An 18,703-nucleotide genomic window follows, 5' to 3' on the forward strand; every position below is an offset into this window, starting at 1 on the left:
ACTTTATGTGCTCTTATGGGGCTTTTCAAAGTAGGGGAGGGAATTTTTTGTGACCTCCGTTTGGGTATGAACCCTTTTTTACCTCCGTTTGGATATGAACCCTTGCAGATGTTTGCTGGCATAAAACAATTGCCAAACAAAGATTTCAATTGATGCTCCCATTTACCAGATCAATGTACAGTAAATGTGCCTTGAAATGACCCCACACCTCACTGAGTACCCGATACTCATAGATTTTCAAGTCCGTTCACTTCAAACAGGCATCTTGACACTGTCAATCACTCGCCAATATCTTTTGTCTGTATCTCTGTCTGTAAAATGTCATCAGTAATTCTTATCTAATTTAAAAAGTGCAAAGATCATTGTAACAGTTCAATGCAGATAAAGACCATTGGTCCATTTTGCCCACCAAATGCATAATCATACTGGCTTTGCTTCTAGTATTCCACTTTAATAATTCGGGTGGCTTCCCCACATTGCCTGGAAACAAATTGCCAACTTAAGCATTTGGATTCTAGGATTTCGTAAAACTTAGACTTGAAGCTTGTGATCCTGCTATACAAAACTTCAATAATGTAATAAAGGTGACTGCATCTAAATGAATGCAGCAGATAAAAGCGTCTCTCCAATTCCACTGTGCTGGAATGAATTTATCTCTCGGGTTTTTCATTGGGCAATTTAGAATATTATAACAGCGCGCTTTAAACAAATGTTTATTGGTTTTCTAGCTCGCTGCTATTACAGTACAAAATAGACCCTAGTGTATAACTGACATTCTAAGCTTGAACACTTCTCGATTTAAATCAATTTTACTTAATTTGTTCAATTAGATACTGCTGGGCATTCTACACATATCAGCTATATTTTCCAAGTTGTACATGGTTATACACACAGAATAGGTCCTTTGGCCCAATCTGTCGATGGTAATGAACGTGTTTTCCTGAGTTAGTCCCTTTTGCTTGCATTTGTCCCATATTCCTCTGCACCTTACCTAGCTGTATACATATCCAAATATCTTGAGTTCTCTTCTGAAGTAATTCTACAATATGCTGTCACGTTTGTATTAGCCTGGACAATAAATAATTGCAGGCTATGTAAATATTGGACAAAACGATGAAGGAAAGTCTCACAAAACGTATGAAACGACCCTACCAGTGGTCTAGGCATTCTCCTCTTTTGTGGGCCATCAAATATAAATCAGCTGTAACTCTGTCCACACTATAAACTTAGATATACTGAAGTAAATCCATGCTGAATAAGTATTTTTGGACAAGACCAGGGTTCAAACTTGTTCATACCTAGTTTTTGTAGTATAACTGGTCGCTAGACAAATCTAATGAATCATGAATAATGAAATATAAGATTGCTTTTATGTATGGGTATGAACTTTGTAATTCCTTTGTTCTATATGTATTGCTAAATTTATTTCATTTCCCATTGACAGGGATGTCTCTTTTAATGACCTAACACGTCTGGAGGATTCCACTTTTGTTGGTTTGAGCCTCCTTGGACAGTTATATATAGGAAATAACCAAGTGAGTTACATTGCTGACGGTGCCTTTGGAGGACTATCCAGTTTGCATAGTCTGTAAGTTCATCTTTATATATAAAATTTGGGTTTTCTTATCTATAGTATGTGGCTTAATGTATATTTTGAACTTTTGAAAAGTCAGTATAGCTATTAGCTACTATGAAATGTTTTCGTTCAGAAGCACCTCGGTATCATGAAATGGGCTTCATGTTTATAAGCATAGTGGATATGGGTTAGCATTTATGCATTGTTTATGCCTTGTTTACTGCCACTTGTTTTGAAAGCAAGCCACATGCTGGCTATGCACTTGCTAGTGAATTTTCTAAACTTTTCTAAAGATTACTACTGTGTAATTGGATGCCTCTGCATAACTGTCATGCAGCAGCATCTAGAAGCAGGTTAATTTGTATACCATTTCAAACCATACACATGTTACAGTAGAGCTTCAAAGCCATGTTATCTTCAGAACTGATGAAGGTTACCTGAGAGAGTGGACCTATCAGCTAAGCCTCTTTACAGAATAGGATAACTAATTCTGTCATAGGTAGAAATTACTGTTGCAATTCCTGATGGATTTTTACAAGTAAGTAAGAAACCACAATCAAACTGTTTTCTGAATAAAGATTTGATTCTGGAAATTAACTACTAGTTATAAATCACAAGTAGTTTCAAAATGCCTCCCAGACGTTACAAACTTCCATAAGCAGTTTTATTTGAAATATATACTCTGGTTAGTGATCAGGTTAGTTTGTCCTGTACACCAGTGTGTTATGAAACCCCTTATTCTTTCACAGTAAATAGAATACATATAGTAATGCTAAATACAGGTGCAAAGCAGCGGAATAGTGCAAGAGTGTAGGAGTGTAAAATAATATTATTGTACCAAAACTGAGTAACCAATGTGGTAGAGTTAAGAGTAAATATGTGGCAGCACCTCCAGGAGTAGGGTGTGATAGAGATGGTTTGTTCATGACTCGGATAACAGCGCAGTGGAGAAGAAGCTAGTCTTAAGTCTGATCGTCAAGCTTTCAAGCTCCTGTATCTTTTCCCAATGGGGTGATGGGCATCCTTGATAATACTTCCCACTTTCTTGATGTAATGCACCATGAAGATAGAATGAATGGAAGAAAGTGACTACCCTCTGAAAGACTAGTCTGTGTTCGTCGCTTCACAGATTCAGGGAGCCAAGAGCAAAATACTTTTTATAACACATCTGTAGAAGTTCATAAAAATCCTTTTGGATATGTCGTATCTTTTCAGATGTCTAAGAAAGTAAATATGTTGGTGTGCTTTTTTGAATCACTACATCAGTGTGAACGGACCAAGTTAGGTTGTTGGTGATATGGATGCCAAGGAGCGAAGCTGTTAACCATCTGTACTGAAGCTTTGTTGGTGGGACAGGATTATTGACATTACCTGGCCAGGTTATTGTCCTGACACAATTTTCTCGATCGCTACCCCGCATGTTGTAGATGCGGCTGACAACAATGGTATCGTTGTGAATTTGGAGATTGAGTTAGAATTGTGCTTGGCTATGCTATCATTGGTGTACAGGGAATAGAGCAATATACTGCAAACACATTCCTGAGGTATCTGTGAGGGTCAGGATGGAGGAAATGTTACAACCAATTTTAACCTACTGAGGTCTGCCAGAATTATTTGGTTCATTTTTAGCTTTTCATGTAAAGCTTGATAAAGACATTGAAGACACAAGATTTATCTATGCATGGCATTTCACACATTTGTTAACTTAATATGAATTATGGCCTGTAGATCTATTGCAGCAGATGAGTCCTTGTCCTTTTTGTATGATGTTGTCAGGTCTCACAGAAATGTTAAAAAAGTATTTTGTACAATGCTTATTCTCTTTTCTTTTGTATTCTCCACCCCTTGTCAACTGCTGTTCCCCCTCCCAAAACACTTGGCAGAGACCTGAAAAATAATGAAATCTCATGGACTATTGAAGATATGAATGGGGCTTTCTCTCAATTGAGCAAACTAAGGAAATTGTAAGTTATCTTCATTTTTTTCTCCAGTGGAAACATTCTGAAGATGTCTGCATGATGCATTGTTGTGCATGTGAGCTTAATGTGTGTGTGCAAAGTTAGATCAAAAAGTTGACTTAAATGTTTCAAGTGAATTATTTCAGATTCAGTGATGTGGAATGTATTGAGAATCCAATAGTCTGTGGGATGAGGAAAGGAAGTGTGCTTGAGGATACACTGATCAGGGCAGCCTGATACAGCCTTGCAACAATGCTTTTGAAATTGAATAGGGTTGAATACTCAAGCAATACAATAAGACAAAAATATAGAAATCTGACACATTAGAAAAAAAGGGTTAATAAAGTTGGATTTCGTGATAATTCACAAATGTTGCCGGTTTTGATTTCAAAATTGACCATAAACTTACAAAATTCTTAAGGGGTTGGACAGGCTAGATGCAGGAAGATTGTTCCCGATGTTGGGGAAGTCCAGAACAAGGGGTCACAGTTTAAGGATAAGGGGAAAGTGTTCTAGGACCGAGATGAGAAAAACAGAGTGGTGAATCTGTGGAATTCTCTGCCACAGAAGGTAGTTGAGGCCAGTTCATTGCCTATATTTAAGAGGGAGTTAGATGTGGCCCTTGTGGCAAAAGGGATCAGAGGATATGGAGAGAAGGCAGGTACAGGATACTGAGTTGGATGATCAGCCATGATCATATTGAATGGCGGTGCAGGCTCGAAGGGCCGAATGGCCTACTCCTGCACATATTTTCTATGTTTCTATTTGTATTTGTTAGTACCCGATGCCCTTTATTTTGACTATTTTGCAAAGGGATTTGATCTTTGCTGAGAGGAGCATGTAGTTAGAATATGGAAAGGGAGATTTTATGTGAAAAAATGATACTGCTACTTTGTTCTCTTATTCAAAGATGCACATTTTAGATTTATTAAACTAAATGCCTTTTCCCCAGGGGACTACAGGGAAATCGAATCAGATCGATCACAAGGAAAGCATTTTCTGGTCTTGATGCACTTGAACATCTGTAAGTATTCTTGAATTCTAGCACAGATGGCGCTGAGCACTTAAGCCAATTGACTTTGGTGGGGCTATGTTTTGGCTATTCTGTAGAGTCTGGGTCCCTCTGTCTTATAGATCTAGGCAATTTATTCCTGGAATATGTGGGAGCGGTTTGGCCTCTAAGTAACTTGAGAAATATGGCCTCTAGTCTGATGTTTAGAAGAATGAGAAGTGATCTCAATATGCACGGATTTAGGATGAACTACTAGATAACACAATGTTTACTTTTTTTGCCCTAAAATGTCGACTAACATGCCAACCAAGGTGCCTTAGCTAAAACAGTCCCATTAGCATGTATTTGGCCCATATATCTATAAAGCTTTCCATCTCCACATACCTGTCCAAATGACATTTAAATATTGTTATTGAACCGCCTCAACAACTTTCTGGCAGTTTGTTTTGTATATCTGACATGGTTTGCAAAATAGCTGCCCCTTTGGTTCCTGTTAAACTTTCCCCCTATCATCTTAAACCTCTGCCCTCTAGATTTTGATTCCCCTATCCTGGGAAAATTACTTTACGCATTCACTTTATCTATTCCTGTCTTCATTTTATGCACTTGTGTAAGATCGCCCTTCAGCCCCCTTGTGCTCTAATGAATAAAGTCCTAGACTGCCCAACTTCTCTCTAGCGCAGGACACCAGCTCATGGCAACACCCTCGTAAATCTATTTGGCAATTAAAAAATACTGGTGCCCTTCGTAAATACATAGAACATAGAAAATAGGTGCAGGAGGAGGCCGTTTGGCCCTTCGAGCCAGCACCTCCAAAATCTATTTGGCTATTAAAAAATAAATAGTGCCCTTTTAAGTGAACTAATAATTTTCATACAATATTTCAAATTGGGCAAAGTTGTAAGTCCTTGAATTAATATCTACAAATTTTGATATTTTTAAAGTTGGTGGAAACATGTGGATGATGTTATTTTTAATTAGTGTACTTTTTATTTTTTTAGGGATCTGAGTAATAACGCGATTATGTCTGTCCAGAGCAACACCTTTTCTCAGATGAAGAAACTTCATGAATTGTAAGTGAGATCATTGTGGATATTATATCATGTGAAGTGTCTGTAACTTTATTTTGGAGTTCTCTTGCATCTTAACAAAAACATCTCAAATCCTGTTTCTGTAGTTCAGATTCAGGCAATATGATTTTCTTTTACTTTTCATCTTATTCCAGCTGGATAATTGTGAGCACTTGTTTCTCAGGTACTTGAATACTTCAAGCCTCCTTTGTGATTGTCAGCTGAAGTGGCTGCACCAGTGGGCAATTGATAATGGATTTCAGTCTTTCATTAATGCAAGTTGTGCCCATCCCCAGTGGCTGAAGGGAAGAAGTATATTTGCTACTAAACCAGAAGAGTTTGTATGTGGTGAGATATGAATTTTTGTTTAAACGATGTTACATTTTCAATTGTTTAAATAAAGGTGATAAAAATGAATAATTTTAAAGTGTTTTATTAATCCATTGCAAAAAGTCCATCAATATTATTTCTGATGTACATTTTTTTTTTTTGCTGAATTTAAAATTAATGAAAAATGATTCCTTGCAGATGACTTTCCCAAACCTGAGATAATGGAACAGCCTGAAACACAAGCAGCTGTAAAGCATTCGAATGTGAGCTTCATCTGCTCAGCAGCCAGCAGCAGCGATTCTCCAATGACATTTGCCTGGAAGAAAGATAATGAGGTGCTTCATGAAGCTGAGATTGAGAACTATGCCCATCTTCGTTCTCAAGGTGGTGAAGTAATGGAATATACTACCATCTTGCGTCTTCGACATGTAAATTTCAGCAGTGAAGGAAAATACCAGTGCGTGATTTCCAACCACTTTGGTTCATCCTACTCCAACAAAGCCAAACTGACTGTGAATAGTACGTATTGAGCTGCAAGTATATTTTGGTAATTTAGTTGTTTGGGATGTTTCTAATCAGGGGTGACGTTCAAAAGGTTAAATATCCCAGCTAATGATGAACATGGTAGTCACTTAGTCATCTGATGGCAATCTATAAATATGCCAATGGCTTGGATAGAATAGACATTTAAACATGTTAAAAGCCATCAATAAAAAAATGCCATGCTTATACCCAAGAACCGGTTATTCAGAATGAATTCTTGAGAAATCCATTTATTGCAGTTCTGAGAATTCCATTACCTGCCTTTCAAAATGTAATTACCTGTCTTTATCCTTATGAAATGTATGTTTCCAAAGCCTGCCATTTCATAAATCTATTTGTAGTTGAGAATTAAATGTCATGGTTATTTGGAGAATTAATGTGTACAACAGACATAAAGACAATGTATTTAATATTTTGCTTTTGTTGCCCTTTGCAGTGTTACCATCATTTACAAAGTCACCCACAGACCTCACTATTCGAGCAGGAGCAATGGCCCGTTTAGAATGCGCTGCCATTGGGCATCCTACACCACAGATAGCATGGCAAAAAGACGGTGGCACTGACTTCCCCGCTGCACGAGAGAGAAGGATGCATGTTATGCCAGAAGATGATGTCTTTTTTATTGTAGATGTCAAAGTGGAGGACATTGGAATTTATAGCTGTACTGCACAAAATAGTGCTGGAGCTATTTCAGCCAATTCAACGCTAACTGTATTAGGTGAGTACATGTATGAGCTTGTCATTTGACTGAGCAGATAAGAAATTTAAAGAAATACATAGTTTTGTGCCATTTAAAAATGGAGCAAATTTTTTTTGTTTTACTTAATGTTGGACTTGGGATAGAATTTTTTGGGGTATCGTGTGTAATCCTTATTAATATGTGATTGATGCATTTTTAATAATTTTGAAGGTAAAAATATGAATATATAGATATCTATATAAAACTTTTAATCTCAGACTACTTTTAATCCAGAAACACCTTCATTTGTGCGTCCTCTTGTCGATAAAATGGTGGCGAAAGGTGAAACTGCAGTTCTACAGTGCATAGCAGCTGGGAGTCCACCTCCAAAACTGAACTGGACAAAAGACGACAGTCCTTTATCAGTAACTGAAAGACACTTCTTTGCTGCTGGAAATCAACTGTTGATTATTGTAGACAGCAACCTGGATGATGCTGGGAAGTACACGTGTGAAATGTCGAATACCCTTGGAACTGAGCGGGGACACATTCGTCTTACTGTCCTACCTACACCAAACTGTGACTCTGCACAAGGTGCTACATCATTTGAAGAGGATGGATGGTCTACCATTGGAATTGTAATCATAGCAGTGGTCTGTTGTGTGGTTGGCACATCTTTGGTTTGGGTAGTCATTATTTACCACACAAGAAGGAAGAGTGAGGACTGCAGCGTGACAAACACAGGTGTGAAATTTAAACATAAACCTGTAGGAGATAGAAATGAGAGTAATGCACTATGCAATTTGAATTTTTTTTAAACGGTTTTCTGCTCTTCCTCCTGTTCAGACATGATAGAATGTTGTGCCATTAGAAAATAGAGCAAATATTTTTTTGTTTAACTTAAAATATTGGTCTTTGGTATTTATAAATACATTATTTTTGTATATCCTCATTACTGTGCAGTCAATGCATTTTTTTATATTGAAGGTAAAATGTGCCTTCAGCTTGTGTGATTACATGGCTACGAAAGGGAAAGTGATTGTTTATTACAGGGGTCTGACATTTAAGTACTGTCATGTTGTTCAACTGCAGGAAGTATTACAATCTGATTTAGTTGCGTCTTAATTTCAAGCTCAGACATGAATATTTAATGAGCCACTAGTCAACAGCTGAAAATGAGAATCCGAGCTGATCTTTACCCCTCCAAGGACTGGTTGTGTTCCCTTGTTATTCCTACTGAAATCATTAAGGCCTGCATGGATCAGCGATCAAGCTAAGATTTTGACACGTATACCTTAACTATTTGCTGGATTATATTGCTGAGCTATCGAGGGAACTGGTATATTTTTTCCTATCAATGTTTTGTTTCCTTTCGTTAGAATCCCCCCCCCCCCCCCCCCCAAAAAAAAACTGCTCCCAGGGTGGTTAATTCATCATTTGCACCTATATTCTCATTTTCAGTTTGACTCGCTAGCATTTTAAAAACAGACAACTTTTCTGCATTTATTCATGAGATAAAGGTATATTGATTCATTTGGCATAATTGTTCCTTTAAAGCACACTTTATTATTGTAAAAGATAGATTTGGAAGATGTCATGACCCAAAATGTTTGCCTTCAGTTATTTCTCCCGTTGAGTTCCTCCAATCTTTTTTGCTCAAGGTTGCAGCAACTGCAGACACTTGTGTCTCTGAGAAATATTTACTTTGGGTTTTTGAAATTGAAATATTTATGAACATTTTCAATTAAAATCATAGTTGTAGTTTGCTATTCTCTAATGTATCACTGGAGTCGTCATCTTTTGCTTTTTTTAATCCTTGTTTCCCCCATACTTGATAGCTGTGACCATCCTCTTTTGTTAGGCTATGTGAAAAGCCACTGTCTGTGGTCCTACTTTTGATTTGTGACTCCTGTTCAATTGTGTTGATGTGGAAGAAACAACAACCCACTCCCAAACATTATCACCAACTCCTATGACTAGAGTCCTGAAGGCTTTATGTTGTCCCCATGGTTCTCCTCTGAGCTTAACTAACCTAAGGCAGGTGCTAGCACTTTGCCCGTGGGACCTTGTGTATCCAGAGTTTGGTGCGGCATAATGTAGACAAGTTGTGCAGTGAATCTTGAATGTGTAATATTTTTTTTAACTGAAAAAAAATGTTTAATTAGTTATAGACTTGTGTCAATTTTAAAATGTTAAGAATGTTTTTCAAAGTTAATTAGCAAGGTTAATGCAAAAGTAGGGCTACAGAAATTAAAATTGTGAACAGTAAATCAGAATTGGATGTACAAAGTAACTTCCCTTCAGAAATTGGCAACATTTTGCAAAATGAAACTTTTTGGTGTTCTGAGAGGAACGAAAGCAACTTTAAGGCATTTTATTTGAGTAACTTCTTAATATGCTATTTTAGTTATGAATTAATAATTTGATCAGATGTTAAAGTTGTTCTTGTTGTTTCTCAGATGAGACTAACTTGCCTGCAGATATCTCAAGCTACTTGTCATCCCAGGGAACACTGTCAGATCATCAGGAAGGCTATGGGCGATCCGAAGCTGGAAGTCACCATCAGCTTATGACAGGTTCTATGAATGGATATTTGCTTCAACACAGAGGAAGCGATGGTGAGTTTTGGAGAAAAAAGAAATCTGCCTGTGAAAATCCCTTCATTTTCAATGTTAATGTGCATGCATGCTCTGGTTCTTGATAGTCTGTGAACGTAACAGTCCAGGTTGCCAACTAAACCACAGTCAAAATTATTATATTCTGAGTTTATTAATGTTAATTTTTAAGCTCTCAAAGGCATAGGTGGCAGTGTGACTAATAAAAAGTCACCACAAAAATAATATTAATTGGCTATTCCGCATTGATCCAGGCACCAAGTTCAATCATAATCAACCAAGCAGAGTCCCTCTCAAACATCTGGGGGCTGATTGTGAGCTGTCCCGCAGCCTTATCAAGTAACATTCTGGCATCGTCACACTTGCAAAATCATAGTGAACAGACAACATGTCAGTCCTCCATTCCAATCCCTGGGTATGTTCCACCTGCGTTGGCAGGACTTCCAAATTGAAGGGATCTGGAAGTTCTCAACATTTAATCCAGACCTCATGATGTCTCATGGCTTTTGGTTAAACATGGAAAGAAAATGCTCCTTATTTGCCAATATTTTCAATTGATGAATTGGTACTCCAGTTGTGCAACGTATTGAATCATTTGAAAGTAGTGCATGCACAAGGTATACTCTGGGTGGGAGACATCAACATCAATTACCAAGTGGTTTAATAGTCAACTTACTCAATGGTGATGTTGAGTCTGGCTGCCAGATTGGGTTTGTGTCAGGTAGTGAGTGAACGAACACTTGGGTTAAACAAATTGACACCATCAATCTAGATGTGGGTGAATCTGTCTGTGAAAGAATTAATAGAACTGACCACTGCGCAATTTGTAGACATGGTTCTGGTTTCATGGTGAGCAAATGGCCTCCCTCATCACCAACACTCCCCAACCTTCACCACATCCCTTTCCAATCTTGCTGTATAACATTATAATTGCATTGTGTAGGAAGGAACTTCAGATGCTCCACCAGTCTCCCTCTTGGATTCCACCGGGCGGCCTTCTACCCTCTTTAGACCTTTATATATTTTGAACTGCCGGTGTGACATAAACAGTCTCAACTTTTCCAATTACTTTACCTACTCTAACTTCACCCCATCTGAACGTACAGCCCTCCTCTCACTCTGCAGCTATCCAAATAATCTTTTTTTTTTTTTAAAGAGTATGAAGAAGGATCTCGACCTCACCCATTCCTTCTCTCCAGAGATGCTGCCTGTCCTGTTGAGTTACTGCAGCATTTTGTGTTTAGTACAAATGCATTAACTGGGAACAATTCAAAACTTGGGCATCTAATGTACTATGGACAAAGCAGTAGTAGAAATGTGTTTCCACAACCTGGACTTTCAAGACCTGGTCTTACTAATAGCAAATCAATGACAGTTCAAAAGCACAAGTATAGTTGAGTGTGCTTAACTTTGCAGTATCAGGGTGGTTAAACAGGGTAGTGTGTGCTAACTAGCAATCAACATTAAAACATTCAATAGTCAGAGGTAAACAATCTCATAACCGGCAGGTCAAATGCATCTGCGCAGCTTACTACATCTATCAACAGGGGAAGGAAGCTCGAATAACATTTCTGATTTTGCACAGTAGCAGCACTTAGCATAGAAAGGTTGAGGACAAACCTGAAACATTTGTAAATGCAATCAGTCAGAAGTGATGAATGGATCAGTCTCCACTTTCTGAAATTTGCATATCATGGAAAGCAGTCTCCAACTAGCTTAATTCCACTCCACGTGGGAACAAGAAACTACAGGGGGGGGGGGGGGGGGGGAGGAGGAGGAGGAGTGTGGTCCACCATTGAAGTCGACTATATTGGCTATGCGAGCATATCAGAGGTGGGATGTCCTGTATCAGGTGACCTAACTCCAAATCCCCTGAATCTTCTCAACATTCACTAACATTATGCCACATTCACCACTTTCCCGGTCAAATTCAATTCCAACACCTCAGCCCAATTGTATCCAGGACAAATCATCCCATTTGACTGGTACCCAACCTGAGCATTTGTTCCCTTCCCCACCTGAGCTCAGTACTGCATTCTCTACAAAATACATTGCAGCTATTTCAGAGCTGCCAAGTAGTACGGATTTTCCATATTTTGTATGGAAATGCGATAAGAATACGGATGTATGATTTTGCGTTAAATACGGATTTTTTTTAAATTGGCCGGACTTGATGCTTAAAAAATGCAAGAATATAAAATGTCATACTGTGCCTACAAAAATTATAGCAGATTAAATCTATTAGTATTTTAAATTTAAAGATCTGGATAACTATTTTGGTAAACTTTGATCTGCCTGTCCAGCTCGGGGTTTAAACAGCGCTGTCAGTTTAGCGCGTGGGAATTTAAACAAAGCGCTGTCGGCTGCAGCTCTATGGGTTCTAAATATAGCGCTACTGGCTGGAGTGCTATGGGCTTTACACAGCGCTATGGGTCACAGACTGATCGGGAAAGTACAGAGGGAGAGGGAGTGGGAGGGAATAAGAGGGAGGGAGAAAAAAAGGAAGGAGATAGGGAGGAAAAGTGGGAGGGAGAGGGAGGGAAAGAGGAAGGAGGGAGGGAGAGGGAGGCTTCCAAAATTGCTTCTACATCATCTGGTGCTAAAAGCAGGAAGCAGCCATCAAACAGCAGTATACAAAGAGATGACAATGAATGCACTGTCAAGTAAGGTGCGTAGAAGACATGTCAATTGGTAGCAAAGCTATGCATGCTTGTACTCTTACATGGGTATGGCCGCACATTAAAAAATAAAAAATAAAGAATTTTCTTTTCACCAAAATGGCACCGCGTAAAAATACTGATTTCCTCAGCAAAATACTGATTTTCAGGTACTATAATACTGAAATGCTCTGGCAAAACTTGGCGGCTTTGCTATTTGCTTCAGCACCTCTCAAACCACTGACCACTGCCACCAAGGAGGGAAAGACTTAAAGCACATCACAATATTGCCATCTGCACCTGCTTATTCCAAATTTTGCACCATGCCAAGTTGGAAATATATTGCTGTTCTTTCACCAAATTGCTACTAAATTCTAGAATTATGCCATCAGTATCACGAGTATTTTTACTGATTCTTGAAATTGGCACACTATTTTCTCAAAATAATTAAGGATGGGTAATACATGTTCTGCTGGACTGTGATCCCGAACTCTATGAATAATTTTTTTTTTAAATTACCCCTAGCAATAAACAATAGTATTATAAGCAGTTTCTAAGGATAATGTACAGAAAATTGTACTTTGGGGAAATTGAAATATTTGTATAGATCAGTGTGATTAAAGTGTCTCTGTTTTCTTAAAGATCTTTGTCACATTGACAATGGAAGTGATACTGACATAGAAGGCATATCTGATCCTCTGGTTTTTCACAACACTGACCGTGCAGCCTCGATGTACGTTGGAGGAATTGTGTATGATGCTGAAACACTGGACATAATCAGCCATCAAGGTAAGATCAAGTCACAGTGCCCTCCATAATGTTTGGGACGAAGACCCAGCATTTATTTATTTGCCCTTGTACTCCACAATTTGAGATTGTAATAGAAAAAAATCACATGTGGGTAAAGTGCACATTGTCAGATTTTATTAAAGGGTATTTTTATACATTTTGTTTTCACCATGTAGAAATTACAGCTGTTTATACATAGGTATAAGAGACCTCTCAGCACTTGGTCTTTCCTCCAGTCTTTCCATCACCTTTGGAAACTTTTATTGCTGTTTATCAACATGAGGACCAAAGTTGTCCCAATGAAAGTCAGAAAAGCCATTATGAGACTGAGAAACAAGAATAAAACTTAGGTTTACCAAAATTAACTGTTTGGAACATCATTAAGAAGAAAGAGAGCACTGGTGAGCTTACTAATCGCAAAGGGACTGACTGGCCAAGGAAGACCTCGACAGCTGATGACCCGAAGAATTCTATAATAAAGAAAAATCCCCATTATTTTCTGAGTTTGTGTCGGGACAATAATATAATTGAGTGGAATTAAAGAAAAGGTTATGTGCAGTGCCGGAAACCATGGTTGCAATTGGCATAGTGGTCGCAGCAACTGTGATAGTCCTAGCACACACTATGGTGCTGATAGTTGACTAATGCCGTAACACTCATATTTTCCACTTGCCATTTCAAACAATTTTAGTTCAGGAATTTGAATAATTTTCTCTAATTTTGAATTTATCATGCAGATTTGTTTCACATTACCTAGAAATTCAATGCTGTAAATAAGAATTTGGCAGTTGCGGCAGTCGTTTTGGAATTCAAATGTTTACTGAAGTAGCTGATGGAAAACAGATGCAAGTAATTTGTATAGGATATTAGCCTGGGCATAACTAAATCCAAATGATTGTAATCTTAGAATGGTGATCGTAAAGGTTTCCTAAACCAACACTCAAAAATTTATTTGGCCCTTTTTTTTGCGCCTGCAAATACTTTTGTTTCTTCAGTACTCTTTCGGTGAAAAATGTTATTGCTGACTTATCAACATCTTAATCAGGCCTTCATACAAAGGCCTAACTCCTTGCCAATCTTTCCTAGAATTAATCATTTGAATACTTCCAAATAGATTACTGCCTTAACCCAGGATCATAATGTCTCTTGTTTGTCATAAGTGACATCAGGTATGATTGTGACAAAGATGAAAGCTTTTCTCATATTCTTTCTCCACCCTTTGCCATTGCTGAATGTTTTGTTCTTGGTGTCCATCTTGTTGCAAATGTTGACCTCGCTGTCATCATCCGTCCTGAAAAGGACGCAAGCTTCCGGCGACAATCAGTGGAAGCCATCACTTGTCGCAATAGATGATGGTGATCGCAGAATTAGCTCGGGATACTTCCAGTTTCCAGCCCCATGATGCGGACTCTTCTGCTATGGGGCCATATAGTCTTCCTAAAACTTGATATCATCACCCAACTAGATAAGGTTGCACGTAACTTTTTCTTATATGCACTGGTATTACAAAAAATAATCATCTGTAACAGTTTTTTATACTGCCCAATCATACCCAAGGATCTATTGTTGAGGGCATCTCATCCGCATGTTATACTGCAGCAATGTCCCCCCAAAGCACAATGCCATTTTCCTTAAACGAGCTGTCAATATCCAGTTTTACCATGCCTCTGTTCACCCATCTGCTGTCTCAATTGGACTGCATGCCCATCATCAATACAAGATGAGCAAAAACTTTGGTCCTTATTTCAAATCTTTCCCTGACACCAATATCATACCTCTTTAGTTTAGATATTCAGCATAGAAACAGGCCCTTTGGCCCACCGAGTCCACAACGACCAGCGATCCCCACACATTAACACTACTCTAGGCACACTAGTGACAATTTTTACATTTACACCAAGCCTATTAACCTACAACCCTGTACGTCTTTGGAGTGTGGGAGGAAACCGAACATCTCAGGAAAAAACCCACGCAGGTCATGGGGAGAACTTACAAACTACTTACAGGCAAGCACCTGTACTCCGGATCTAACCTGTGTTTCTGGCACTGTAAGACAGTAGCTCTACTGCTAGGCCACTGTGCTGCCCTCTTTTTGGCAATTAAAGTCTGAACGTGGTTTAGTGACCTTGATGTCATGTCAAATTCTACATGGTAGAAGTGCCTTAGACCAGAGGGTTCTGGTTTAAGGTGCGGAGTGTGAGGGTTAGAGTGGAACCAAGAAAGATTTGTTTCACTGAGAGTGGTTGCAATCGGGAGCACTGCCTCAGAAGTTGGTAGAGCCTAATATTTGTAACATGTATGGTATGAGCATTTGAATCACTGAGACATCGCACGCTATGTCCCAAGGACTTGTAAATGGGGTTAGTAAAGACAGGTGTGTAATGGTCACCATGAATGGGAAGAGCCTGTTTCTGTGCAATCCCAACATTCTGTGCAATTACAAATTCCAAGATTTTCCAACTATGCACATCATTACCCAGACTGCATGTACCCACTTCCAGAGAACTATTAACTCCACTCCACTTTAGCTTAACTGCTGAACCCCTTTTTGGTGATTGTTACCTTTAAATGTAACTCTTAGCTTTCCCATATGTTCCACACAATTTAGTCATCCAAAACCCGGCTGTCCACATACACTCTCAACTTTCATTCATCCACTCCCAGTGCACCTATCTTAGGTTTTCATGACTATTTAATAAATCTGAGGTAACAGCTGGAGATAGTCTCGTAATCTTTTAAAGGCAAATGGAGCTGATCACTTAAGTGAGTACTTGGTCGATTCTATTGATTTGTTGACCATTGCAATCTCGCATTTTCTGACTGTAATATTTGTTATTCAAACCAGATGATAGTTCTGACCAGATGGCAGTTTGTGCTGGTGCCTACAATGATAGCATCTATTCAAAGAAGAAAGGGTACTCTCAGTTCATTCAAGTGCCCCCAGAAGACTACTTTGACCAAGCTGTTGCAAAAAAAATAACGCAACTCCCAAATTCAAACTTATTCAATCCTGTTCAAACTCCGCACATAGCGACTGCTGTTGACATACCAGTTTCAAACGGGAATCCAGAAAGATTAACAGCAACCCACAATATGTATGGTGGTAGGTATTTTTTTCAATGTTACGCTAAAATTATTGCAATATGTAGGAGCAAAAGATTGAACAATCCTGAATGTTTTATTATATTGTTTGTTGTGCTCCTTTTCTGGCCATCAGTTTTCTCAAGTAAAATGTTTTATTCCCCGCAATAATATTGTAGTTAAGTACTGAAGCTCATTTATGATATCTTAAGTTGATTTGATAATTCGATAGTTTTTGCCCCCCCCCCCCCCCTTGATTTTTGACCAACTTTATTGTCTTTTGTATTCATTATTGCATGCCTGCATAATTATGAAATCTGGCCACTTTGTTAAATTTTGTTTCATGCCTTGGAGTAATTGAAGATAATATAATGTCCGCAGCAATCTAGTTAAATTCATGGCAAACTGCAAGCCATGAGGATTGGTTGCTCAAATAATCAGACGGAGCTTCATTCAAATGCTCTTTGGAATAGTCTGATTTAGATTTGTATGATTAAGCAGTTCGATCTTTAAGTTGTTTCATTTGTTTTAATAATATAAAGCAGGCTGCTTTTCAGTTGATTCTTGCCACAGCTTTTTCTGTGAGAAGCGAGATTGCATTGTAAATGGGACAGATTTTTTTTTAAATGGAAACTGGAAACTTGAGTGGTGTTCAAAGAACGTTGTGACTTCTGTGGTTCAGTGAATCTTCCTGACTCTTGTTCAGGATTAAAAATGTACAGAACTTTTCTGCTTAACGACATGAAGGGAAAATTTATCTTATGGCTCCATCTTTTACTGGACACGGGCATGTCAGCAACTTAATCCTTTGATAGCTTTATAGTATGTTCATGGATGACTCTTTGAAAAGCAACGTACTTGAAACCACTGAGGCATTCACACTTCCATGAGATATATTACAAAAGTGAACAGCTTCATTATATTCAAGATTTAAGGATATGTTGCATTATGGGGTTTATTAATGGTGTTCTAATTGTCAAAGAATACATCAACTGTAAAGTTTTTAAACTTGTTCAAGTTAAACAATCTTGTGTTTAGGCTAGAAATTTTAGCAGGGTTCAGACTTATTTGAATTTGAGGCATACATAATCATATTTTTGCATTGTATTTCTATCTTGAGACTTTCACTCATTTTTATCTATCGTATGCAAAAATATAGTTTGATTATTTGTAGAGAAACCAACTGATATCTAGAAATTGTATTATGCAATTGGTAGTTTGAAAATTTCCATAATTATATAGGATAATCTGGTTCTGTTTTTGCCCTTTTTAACATTTGCAATTTATTGGCAGGGACATTTGGAAAACGAGTGTGGAGAACACACCAGGATCCCTACTCTGATTATGTTCAGCCAGCTGCATCTCGGTCTTTAACTCTTCATACTCCTCAAGGAACATTGGACAGTGATTGTGATGTTGACACAGAATCGGAGTGTCTCTCTGCTTCCATCACAGGGAAACACAATAGTACTTATGAACATGTTGATAAATGTAGGACTCCAACTTTTCAGCCTTGCAGAGTTAAAACGTAGATGCCATCAACATGAACTACACTTCTCAAATTTATTGTACCAAAGAAAGACTTAAACTACCTCAGCAAAACTGTTGCTTCAGTTTTCCAGAAAAGTGATTTCTTCTAAGAATTATTTGTATCTCAAAGATTGTAGATCGCTATAAACTGATGATTAATGGACCAAGAGGAAGCATTGTTATTGTATGCTTTTATTTTGAGAGCACTATCTTCTGAAGTATGATGAATTTGCTATATTTTTTATTTTATACTTTTTTACTGAATATTTTAAATTTTTCACCTGTAAATTATGTAAATTACAAGTATTTTACCTATGTATAATAGGAATACTTAATGAATTGTTTGTCATTATATTAGAATGTTATCATTGATGGTACAGCATGTTAGTTACATGGTGCTAATCTGACTATAGGTCAGCATATTAGTGCCTTATTTTGCACATTTACATTGACAATAAAATAGCATTTTGCTTCGAGCTAATTTCAAAAGTGCACCTTGTTTTTGTCATGACTTGAATTTATGCACTGTGTAATCATTTGTAATTAGCATCTGACACTTAACCCACCTTGGCTGCAATGAAAGATGTCTGAGGTACCTTAATAGCAAAAGATCCACATTTGCTGATGTTACTGATTGTGTTGAACTTTAAAAAGATGGACTTGAATCATGCTGAGTGATCATCTACAGTCCAAGGGGAATGCCACCTCTCAACCATTCACATCTGTTTTTCTTGGACCTACACGCATGCACAAAGAAAGGTGAAAGTCCCGAGATGAAATGGAGATCAGGTGCCATTGCCACAGTCTGTCTGCCATAGAGCCGAGACTCTGCTGCTGGGCTCAATGGCAATGCCGTACAGAGG

The 18,703-nt window shown here is 38.1% G+C and overlaps 1 protein-coding gene across 1 annotated transcript in view; it reads left to right on the top strand.

The window, feature by feature from the left end:
* The window catches only part of lrig3 (leucine rich repeats and immunoglobulin like domains 3), a 58,609-nt gene extending 40,277 nt beyond the window's left edge, over positions 1–18,332 (top strand). The window contains exons 8-19 of the mRNA XM_033038119.1: positions 1,445–1,588; positions 3,460–3,540; positions 4,487–4,558; positions 5,548–5,619; positions 5,801–5,964; positions 6,145–6,465; positions 6,926–7,207; positions 7,463–7,912; positions 9,628–9,786; positions 13,083–13,229; positions 16,075–16,332; positions 17,604–18,332. Of these exons, the coding sequence (XP_032894010.1) occupies positions 1,445–1,588; positions 3,460–3,540; positions 4,487–4,558; positions 5,548–5,619; positions 5,801–5,964; positions 6,145–6,465; positions 6,926–7,207; positions 7,463–7,912; positions 9,628–9,786; positions 13,083–13,229; positions 16,075–16,332; positions 17,604–17,842 (2,389 nt within the window). The 3' untranslated portion in view covers positions 17,843–18,332. The remainder of the gene's footprint in view (positions 1–1,444; positions 1,589–3,459; positions 3,541–4,486; positions 4,559–5,547; positions 5,620–5,800; positions 5,965–6,144; positions 6,466–6,925; positions 7,208–7,462; positions 7,913–9,627; positions 9,787–13,082; positions 13,230–16,074; positions 16,333–17,603) is intronic.
* Positions 18,333–18,703: the final 371 nt, after the last annotated feature.

The sequence above is a fragment of the Amblyraja radiata genome, chromosome 19, assembly GCF_010909765.2.
Source record: "Amblyraja radiata isolate CabotCenter1 chromosome 19, sAmbRad1.1.pri, whole genome shotgun sequence".
NCBI classification, from domain to species: domain Eukaryota; kingdom Metazoa; phylum Chordata; class Chondrichthyes; order Rajiformes; family Rajidae; genus Amblyraja; species Amblyraja radiata.